The sequence below is a fragment of the Trichechus manatus genome, unplaced genomic scaffold (assembly GCF_000243295.1).
Source record: "Trichechus manatus latirostris isolate Lorelei unplaced genomic scaffold, TriManLat1.0 scaffold00035, whole genome shotgun sequence".
Taxonomy (NCBI): Eukaryota; Metazoa; Chordata; class Mammalia; order Sirenia; family Trichechidae; genus Trichechus; species Trichechus manatus.
This window is the reverse complement of record NW_004443971.1, coordinates 10,480,244-10,490,890: the sequence shown is the minus strand read 5'-3', so window position 1 is coordinate 10,490,890 and position 10,647 is coordinate 10,480,244. Positions and strand designations below refer to the sequence as shown.

General features: G+C 42.2%; 2 protein-coding genes across 3 annotated transcripts in view; both read right to left on the bottom strand.

Moving 5' to 3' along the window:
• Positions 1-944: 944 nt before the first annotated feature.
• Positions 945-3,684, bottom strand: TMEM81 (transmembrane protein 81). Its single transcript, XM_023730313.1, has one exon. It carries the CDS (start codon positions 2,387-2,389, stop codon positions 1,559-1,561), a length of 831 nt encoding a protein of 276 aa, XP_023586081.1. The 5' UTR covers positions 2,390-3,684; the 3' UTR covers positions 945-1,558.
• Positions 3,685-3,721: 37 nt separating this feature from the next.
• RBBP5 (RB binding protein 5, histone lysine methyltransferase complex subunit) overlaps positions 3,722-10,647 on the bottom strand; it is a 41,568-nt gene continuing 34,642 nt past the window's right edge. For both annotated transcript variants that reach the window (XM_004375234.2, XM_004375235.2), the window contains exon 14: positions 3,722-6,074. In XM_004375234.2, coding sequence (XP_004375291.1) covers positions 6,046-6,074 — 29 coding nt within the window. In that variant the 3' untranslated portion in view covers positions 3,722-6,045. The remainder of the gene's footprint in view (positions 6,075-10,647) is intronic.

Here is a 10,647-nt window from a genome sequence, read left to right as displayed (position 1 = left end):
CAAAGGACCTGTAATAAAATACGAGTCTAAAGAGAAATAATCAAATGTAACATGTGAACCTTCATTTGATCCTGGATCAAAAAATAACATAAAAAAGCTGTAAGATTTTGGAAACTGGGGAAATCTGAGTGTAGACTATACATAAGATCAGGGAGTTACTGCTCATTTTCTTAGGTGTGGTATGACATGGTGGTTATATAGGAGAATGTCCTTTTTAGGAGATGCATGCATGAGTTAGAGGTGAAGGGTCACAATGTCTAACACTTCCAAATGGTTCAGCAAAATCAATATATACTTAGGAAGAAACATAAATGTGGCAAAATGTTAACTATTGGTGAGTCTAGGTAAAGGGTCTATGGATGGTCATCAAACATTTCTTCCAGCCTTCCTATGGGTTTCAATATTTTTTAAATAAAAAAGTAGAGACACTAATACAGCTTCTTTGGCCATACTTTAAACTGAATTAGCATCTTCAGAGTTGGGGCTCAGGAATCTTAATTTTTCAAAAGCTCATCTGGGCAATTTTGACGGACGGCTAGAAAAAGTGCCACTGGCCTAAGTCTTTCGTTTCTGCTATCCCCTTCTGCTAACTAGAGAAAAGCGATGGGAAGAAACGCTGTAATTCTATCAGTAGAATTAGCTCAGCTGGTGACCAGGCCTGTTCAGGGATGGTTCCAACAAGCCAATTATCTCAGAGTCTGAATGGCCCTTATGGTCTTAAGATTGGATTTCCTATAGAGGGGTGTAGGTACTCTTCCTCCCTTAGGGGGCCTTGGCTGCTGTAAGAAACCAATCCACTTGAACTTTCCCAGGAACACAAGCTTCAGGACACTGACAAAGCTAACAGGAAAGAAGCAGGAAGCAGGCCAAGGAACTGTCTGAATCATCAGGAGAAACCTACAAGAATCCAGTGTTGTGCCAGGAAATTCAATGTAACTGTGTACCGAGAGGGTTCACCTGCGGGAGTACAGGGAGGGCAGGTAATTTATTAACATTGAATGACTGTCTATTACATACACGCATCTATTACATACATAATGGTGTTACTAACAACCTCAGCTCTGCCACACGAGGGCATGTGGCCCCCTACAAAGAGACAATTTGTTCAATGTCTATTCTAAGAAACTTGAGGAAAATGAGAGCCAGACCAATTATGGGAAAATTTAAACCAACACAAGGAATTTTCAACTAAAGAGCACAAAAGAAAAGGTTAGGTCATCATACAGCTACTGTGAATTAATTATTTTTATTGATGAGGAAAAAAAATGTTTTCACTAGAAAAGCTATTAATACATCCTTCTACATGAATATATGGTGGAGGTGGGGAGGCCTACAAGTTGTAAAGGGTACAAAATGAATGCAAGCTTGGAAGACAGAACTCTTCCCAGGAACAGGGGAGATGCCTGCAGTCAGTTTCCTAGGCACCTGGTGGGAAGGGGGGATCAGGGAGAGATCCATCTGGTACATAATGCACAACCCCCTCCCCACACACTCTTGGCAGTGGGACCCTCCCTCACAGCCCATCCACAATGTGGCAGCCAGAACGCTCTCTAAAAGGCTAGCCAGGCTTCCTGAACAGCCAGTCCTTTGGGCGCCAATCTTTGAACCTGCTAAGGCTGCTGTCGCCGTGTATCACCCTCAGCCCACTGCAGAGGGCCACGCTCAGCAACACGCCGCCAGCCACACCACTGGCGATTCCTACTCTCAAGGCAGATGCCACATCCTTTTTCCACGCTGGACGGGGAGGCCTGGAATAGTTGTCCAGATTCACTTCCAGGCCCTCATCTACTAACTTCTGATCCTCAGTCAGGGACTGATCGAAATTCAGGTTCACCAAGTGGGGAGGAAGGACCCTCAGGCCATAATAGAGCCTCTTGACAAGTTTCAAGTTTTTTAACAGCTGCACATCACACCGGTATGTCCCAGAGTCAAACTCGCGAGCAGGTTCAAACCTCACAAAGTGGGAATTGGTTCGGAAGGGTTTGAAGAGCTCATCATCAGTGGAGATGATACCTCGAGCAAGTCTCCAGGTGAACCGGAAAGCTTCCTGCCCAACCTCCAGGATGTCTGAACTCAGACAGCTCAGCTCAAACTCTTTCCCCATGGGAATGGTGAAATGGAGCATTCCACAGATCCAGTTGGTCAGACATTCCAAGCGCTGAAACTTACACTTCCTTCTCACTCCATCAGGGCCCACCTCACAGATGGTCTCCTCCTTATAGCCAAGGCCACATGTGACAGTACAGGTTGTGGCATTGACGATAACTTTCCCTACAGCTTCTTGCAGCTTCTTGGGGATGGCCAGTGTTTTAGGTAAAGTCACCACGAAAGGCATGTAGAAGGCCAACACCAGGCTCACAAGGATGAAACCAGTGGCCAAAGTCTTCATGTCTCAGTAGGAATTTCACCACCTCAGCCAACACTCCGAGGTATTTCAGTTGAATCTTCCTTGATATAACTTAATTTCTTCAACATGAGATATCCTTCAAAGTCAAAAGGTATGATGCATCCATTGTCAAAACAGTATACTCTAATACAAAAATCCAGTCCTTATTAACAGATTAGGCCATAAAGCAGGGGAAAAAAAAATCACAATGTTGTTGCTTTACTATCTATGCTTCCTAATAACTACCTCACCAGTCTTCCTTCTTTTCACATCCTTTAACAAGTTTAAATCTACCTCTTGGGAAAACAAAGATGAAAAGACTTTAGAAGCTGAAGTGAAACTTCCAAATCACCTCAAATGTACAGTAGAGCTATACTGTTCTTGACCCTTTCCCCTCCCCTCCAAACTGCGGGATCTAAATTAAGGGTTTCAAAAGCTCAGTTAAATCTCAACAAACAAGAAATCAAATATTAAAGTCTAAAAAAGAGGATTAATTTGAATTAAGTTATTAACAACTTTAAATGCCCCTAAACCTTCTATAGTAAGGATTACGAACACTGAACCAGGAGGCAAGTGCCTTATCCTCCCAAATTTCTATTTCTATTTCCTCCTCTGTAAATTAAGACTTCCTTGCCTACTGCAGCAAGGTTACTTTGAGCATCAAATGATATACTGTACATGAAAATAATTTGTAAAGTGTGAAACACTGTCCGTGTAAGGAATTTTAAACGGAAATGAAAATTCATGAAGACAAGGGCCAAGATGCCCTTTTAGAATTAGAATGTTTATCAGCAAAATAGATGTTAAATGTAGCTCCTTCTCCCTTTTTAGGTACTCTTCCTGCCCAAGGCTTCTGAAGATGTTTTCTGAGTGAGAGACACCTGATTCTCCCTGACCCCCTGCCTACTCCCTTTACTCTACAGAACAGAGGATTTCATTGTTTGCTTGGGTCGAGGTTGCTATGAGACAGCTATGACGTCAAAGAAGGATTCTCAGTCACTTAGAAAAGATTAAGCACACACTCAGATTTGGAGATGATTAAAATCAAGGACTTAAACAGACTTTAAGAAATATTCTTTAGAAAACGAGTATTCAATGGGTTTTAAAACAATTTAATCTAGGGGAAAAAAAGGGCTAGTAAGGAGGAATTTAACTAACTATACTAGGTTGTGAGACCCTGGTAGTATAGTGGTTAAGAGTTTGGCTGCTAACCAAAAGATCGGCAGTTCGAATCCACCAGGTGCTCCTCGGAAACCCTACAGGGCAGTTCTACCCTCTCCTATAGGGTCACTATGAGTTGGAATCAACTCGATGCGGGTTTGGTTTTTTTTTTTTTTGTTTCTTTTTTTTGGTTTTAGGTTGTGAGAAAGGTCCGTAGAAGGCAGGAGCCTCCTCCCATTCGTTTCTGTAACCGTCAAGAGTGCCCAGCACTGTGGCTTCTACAAAGTAGTCAACTCACACAAACTCCTACTGAGCTAAAGAATTCGAAGAGACACTGTGGAATCACTAGACAATCTTTTGGGTTAATATCAACTTTTTCCTTAAATCATTTATTTATAATCTTGTCTAGAGGCAGAAATCTGGACTGCCTGCCCATCCTCCAGCCCTACCAATTCTGTATTTCTACCCAGAATGGAGATCCAACATTCTCTCAACACAGAAAGCCGCATTTTTCATAGTACAAAGCAAAGTGGTGAGTTTCAGAAGTGATCGGTGCTTACAAACAAACATCTACATCTGTTCTTTAATAAACATCCGATTTTATTTACAAAGCATTAAAGCTTCAGCAAGAAATACCCAAGGCTAAGTCTCATCTTGTACAAAACTACCAAACATTAGAAAACAAAATTGGAGCGGGGAACAGGGGAAGAAGAAAATATACATATATTGTACAACTCGAGAAATTCAAACTAAAATGGACGGAAGATTTTAGGAGCTGGAATAAAAAATCCAAAGCATAAATAATTATTACGAGCTGCTGCCAGAGACAATCTGACAAGGCTTCAGTTGATTTTCTCAGTAGCCAGTTTAGGAGGCAGACAGAGCATAAAATCCAAATGCACAGAACAGGAAACCAAGGTACTTTGCAGTCTGCACACGACTGCAGTACACAGTGTAGAGAAAAATGGAACGGGTATAATGTATGCAAAACAAAAACATGTCTAGTGAGCCACCTACCAATCTCTACTGCTGGTGTAACTCAGATGCAATTTACAGGCTGGGCATTTGAGGGAGAAGTCGTGGCATTTAACAATACAGACATTTTAGCTGACTCAGAGAGAGCTCTCCCCTTCAACTGCTAAGTAACCTGGTTCTAAAAGACAGAATGGGACTTACTGATGTGTTCCACCTTGATTTCTACCTCAAATCCAAAAGCCAATCAACTTGTTCAGCTATTTACAGAAGCATCTCCCAGCTGATGTGGATTTCACAATACGCATGGTGTTTAAACTCTCCTTTGAAAATACTGAGAAAATGTACCCAGGGTAACCAACTCTTGGTCAGCTAAAAAGCTCCACTCAGAGAGGCCAGCAGGCCCTTTCAACACATGGTGTCTTTACTCTGGATTTTCAGAGAACTTCAACCATCTAATGTACATGTCCATCCAATCTGCAACTTTTCATATAAAGAACAGTAAAAGCACAAAAATAAAAAAAGAGACAGAGAGAAAGCTAAGCGACCTTTCACAGAAAGGAAGTGACTGAAAACATGTAGTAAGAAACCAGGAGCATGGATACAGGAAGGAAATAATGATAAAAAAAATTTACCTTCATCTTTGATTTGACCTGTGTTGTTGCTGCTTTGATTTTGGACGGTTTTACTTTAGTTCTTGCATAGATTCCCCCACCCCAATAAAAAAGAAGCTTATTTAGAGACACCTTGGTTTGTTTCCATCTCTGGAAGCCAGCAGAGATAGTGCAATATGAACTACTGATGATTCTTTGCTGGAGACAGATGAAACTAGCTATCTTCAAAAACCATGATTAATGCAAATAAACCAATGCTGGAGGGACACACAAAATGAAAGAAAAAGAAGGGAAAAACCCAGCTTCTTGAGAAAAATCTGGCATGGTAGGAAGAAGGGACTTCTCATCTTTCTTCCCTTTCTGGAATTTGAAATCTTTCAAGCACTTTCTTTGCCTGAGCATCCTTTGTAGACAATACAGAAACATAGGAGGTATCCTGGTGAGAGGGTAAGCTTGAAAATGGAAGAAAGAAAATATCCAAGAGAAGTTTTTCTAGGACACTGGCAGGAAAACATGTCACTCCAGGGCATGCACTGAGGACAGGCGGCAAACAGGAGACAGGAAGTGACAGGTCTAAATGATGCTGGGATAGACGTGCAAAAACCATGTATCTTTTCTCCAGAAACACAACTAAATGTTAAGGTTAAATGAGTCAAAACTCCTCTGTGATGTCTTCTCAAATCCTCATTCCTGAGAGCCTATTTGGACTTACGCTTGAAAGGGAAGGGAAGCGGGGGATACTCTTCTTCCATAATTCACTTCTTCATTCAAACATAAAATTCACTCCTTCCACCTCCTGGGCAGGAGGCAGAGGCCTTTGTCTTAAATTAAAGTCAATCTCAAATGATTGACCACAGTGTCCAGAGGCCACATGACAGCAAAGTGGGGAAGAATGAAGAACTCCACAGGTCTTCACAACAGTTCTGAGATTGCTCCCCCTGCTAAAGAGATTAGACACAAAACGATTGTTTTAGCATCAACTTGGATCAGTTATATGCAAGACCAGAAATGCTTGATGGAAGCTGGATGATGCATTACAAGCATACATGGGCTAAGAACTTCCCTTCTTTATGAAAAGTAATAACCAACTCCAACTCCCAACTGCCTTTTACTACAACTACAAACAATCCAAACCCCAACCCCTCACCCCAATACTTTTCTCAGTACTGTCCCAAACGGAAAAAAAAATGATTCGAGTTCTACATATTCTCTGAGCTGCTGACCATTTTCTTAGGTGTTAACAAATAACGCTTAACAAACCAAAAAGTGCTGTTTAAGCAGTGGAAAGGAAATTCTAGGGTACTACACCTTTCAAAGTCTCATATATTAGACTACTCAGTCACTAAATGATTAACAGTGAGCTACACTCTTTTCCAAGCACCTCTGTTCCTTAAGTGATGTTCTCTCACCACCCTAGAATTCCAAATATGGTGAAATGTTCATGGAGCTACTATTCACATCTCTGTGCACCAACAACCAATCAACAAATACAATCCTAATAGTAAAATCAAATGAACACTTCCCTGATTATTCCATAGAAGCTGTTCAACCTCTGAGGGGGCATCCTTAAATGGGCTGCTGTGAAATATTAACTAGGAAGTGTAAAAAGAGAACAAGGTGAAGAAAATCTTCTCGGATGTCCTTTGGCATGGTAAAATGGTTAAAACTTAATTGCCCAAGCTATGAAAGAGAGTAACCATTTATAATACTTTTTTAATAGTAAAGTTTTTAAAGTAAAGCTCAGGTTTTACTGATTAAATTTTAAAGTAAAGCCCAAGCACAGATGAAAACTGGCAATAAGAACATTCACAGCTGCCTGAGAGCAGACTGACACTATAATGAAAGTCAAGCTCTCTGCCGAGTACCACATTGTTAAAAATCAAACTTAAACTTTCTACTGTTCAGCAACATAAACATTTAGCACTTGTTTTCCAGCTCGCTCCCAACACAAAACATAATCATTAACCTCTTAAGTTGATTTTCAAAAAACCTTGAGGTAGAAGAATCTGCTCCACAGGGCTCAATTCATGCCTTTACCACTCTAAGGCTAGCTTTGCTGATTGTTCCTTTGGGTGCCCTGGTCATTTAGGATTAACAGTTTTTAAATGAACACAATATTGACACTCTAAGCCTAAACCACGATCAGAGAAAGTGATGTGATCATAGATCAATAGTATTAACAACAGGCACTCAAGACGACTAATGAGCTACCTGAGATACCTGACTGGCTATCTGCAATCAGTTCATGTTTACACATCCTCCTCCTCCTCGTGAACAGACACACACAAAAGTCTTGTTGAGGCATCAGCAATAAACCAGAACCAGAGCAAGCAATACTGAAAGCAAGATAAGATACACAGGAAACAGAAGACCTCCAGGCAATCTAAAAATCTGAAGCAGCAACTAATTGCTCCAAGGACATATGCTAGTTACACTATTTTGCTACAACATAAAGGAAATCTCCAGTAATATAAAATTAAGAAAAATTCAGCTCATGATGAACACTTATTGGGGTACCTCCCAATAACAGTCCAAGCCAGTGTGGCCTGAGAGAACACTGGATCATGACTTGCAAGCATTGCATTAGTCAGTTAATAAGATCACATGAAATGAGAAAGAATATTTAACTAATCATCTAATTTTAGAGGGAATTCGTAAATCAATCTTAGAGATTGTTCATTAAATAAAAGGTAGAAAGTAAGATGATGCAGCTGCCGTGGAACACAGTCTGGCGGTCCCTCAGTAAGTGACCAGGGGGTGGTTCAGAGCCCGGGGGCAGAGTGGGCAGTGGGCTGGCACCAGGAGGGCAGTGCCAGTCCGCCTCCAGAAGCAGCACCTCTGCTCACTCTAGCCTATGCCCAGGAGAGACCCCCAGCCAGCCCAGGAGCACACCAGCCCTTTCATGCCCTTAGACCATGTCTGTGACAGACCACACCTTTGTCACATTTGCTATCAATGATGTTTACTGGCTGGGAGCTCTAGTTCTTGGCAAATCCTTGAGAAAGCAAGGGCAATGAGGCAAGTGGTGATTCTGCTTATATCCCAAGTCTCTGGTCTGCTGAGGGCTGTGTTCTGGAAAGTCTCTGATGAGGTAATTGAGGGGAATTTGATAGGTGGTGCTGATCTTTCCAAAAAGTCCCAATCTCAGGGTAACTCTCGCCAAGCTTCACCGATGAGTCCTCGCTCATCACAGTGAGTGTCTTCATGGACACAGGCACTATGGTGCTATCCAATACTGAGACAAGCTATTATCAGGAAAGAGCTTCTGTAGCCCCAGTTCCAGATGGCACGATTACTGCTGTAGTGGTGTATTTGTCTTCCAATCTTCCCGTGAAATGTATAACCTCCTGTTGCAACATGCAATAAACTATCACAGCTTTGTTGGTGCTAATCAAGCTTATTAAACAGTTTCTTCAGTAACTGGTCAACTGCAGATATTAACAATCATTTGTCACTCATCTAACTTGAGTAGGAACACAGCCTGCACATAAGATCCTGCTTTCAAACGATCTGGCTCTAATGCAAAAGCAGTCCGTTTTGGGGGTGTCTTAGTCATCTAGTGCTGCTCCAACAGAAATACCACAAATGGATAGCTTTAACAAAGAGAAATTTATTTTCTTACAGTCTAGTAAGCTTCAAGTCCAAATTCAGGGCGTCAGCTCCAGGGGAAGGCTTTCTCTCTCTTGGCTCTGGAGGAAGGTCCTCGTTGTCATCAATCTTCCCCTGGACTAGGGGCTTCTCTGCGCAGGAATCTCAGGTCCAAAGATGTGTGCTCTGCTCCTGGCACTGCTTTCTTGGTGGTATGAGGTCCCCCACTCTCCACTTGCTTCCCTTTCCTTTTATCTCTTACAAGAGATAAAAGGTGGTGCAGGCCATACCCCAGGGAAACTCCCTTTACATTGGATCAGGGATGTGACCTGGGTTAGGGTACTGTTACAATCCCACCCTAATCCTCTTTAATATAAAATTACAGTCACAAAATGGAGAACAACCACACAACACTGGGAATCACGGCCTAGCCAAATTGGTACACACATTTTTTGGGGGACACAATTCAATCCATGACAGGGCATGGCAGTTCAAAACCTTAGATCCACAAATACAATCCTCAGATTAAATTGATTTTTTTAAAAAAATGCCTCAGGCATTCTGGATTAGGTTTTATTTCTTAATATCTGGTGAGAAATTTGCAATGGCTACATACTTTTATTGGAAATCTCCAAGATATGAGAGAGCTTGCCTCAGTGGCCTTGGGAGACCATGTGCAAATCAGCAAGTGCCAGCCAGCCTTTGCCTGCTCAGGGCCCTCCAAGCTGACCATGATACTGCATGATGCCCCACCCTCACCCAAAGAATCTCACATGGGAGGTCTGATAGGTTTCCCTGAAACTGAGACTTCTAATGGAGTTATCTGTGATCAGTTTCACCACTCTCCCCCAAATCTGTAGACTTCACAAAATCCAAGCCACACTGCCGCCTGTCACAAAAGCCAGATGCAGCCCTTCTGAAGAAGTCTTGGAACCGAGACATGAACCTTGTTACTGTTTATCAGTGACCCTGCTCCCCAGCACACTCTGGAGTTTGATCTGGCTGCTTCTGTTGTGGAAATTCCCATTCAGGAGAAAGTCACGGAATCAAAGCCAGAGAAGAATGAAGAAAATGGGAAGAAAGATGTAGAGGTCACATGGGGAAAGCCACACAGCAGGCAATCTGAAGATGGTGAGATGTTTGTGATAATCTGTGCCGTTGTTTTGTCTGTGTGTTTCCAGAAAATGAACTGTCGCCCTGGCCCTCTAGTCCATTTAAAGAGGTAACGCTGTTAAAATAGTTGCCTATATTTAAGGCTGACCAACTTAAGCGTGTAACAAAAATAACAAGAAAAAAACCCTCCAGTATGAAGCACCTGCTGTTCCGAGATACAAGTTCTAGCTTTTAGTGAGATGCCAATACCTCATTTAACCACGTCGGCAAAGTGGGGAGAAGGAAACTTCTAATGCCAAAACCAAACCAAACCCACTGCCATCAATTCCAACACATGGTGACTCTACAGGACAGAGCAGAACTGCCCCATAGGGTTTCCAAGGCTGTAATCTTTACAGAAACAGAATGCCGCATCTTTCTCCCACAGAGTGGTCAGTGGGTTCAAACCGCCGACCTTTCAGTTAGCAGCCAAAGACTTAACCACCGCACCACCAGGGCTCATAACGGTAACCTCTCTCTCTAGAAGGAGCTTTGAAATGTTGATCTGTAAAAATACCAAAATATATATATATCCTACATATTGTTTAAAATTTCACGGCAAACTTTCCTTCTGTCACTAAGCAAACAACGCTAGTATACGTATTCAGTAAGGAGCCCCAGTGGTGCAGTGGTTAAGTACTTGGCTGCTAACCGAAAAGTTGGAGGTTCAAACCCATCAGCTGCTACCGTGGGAGAAAGATGTGGCAGTCTGCTTCTGTAAAGATTACAGCCTTGGAAACCCTATGGAGCAGTTCTACTCTGTCCTATAGGGTC

What these genes read in the sequence shown, in the direction of transcription:
- TMEM81 (XM_023730313.1), bottom strand. Translation starts at nt 2,389, where the DNA reads ATGAAGACTTTGGCCACTGGTTTCATCCTTGTGAGCCTGGTGTTGGCC.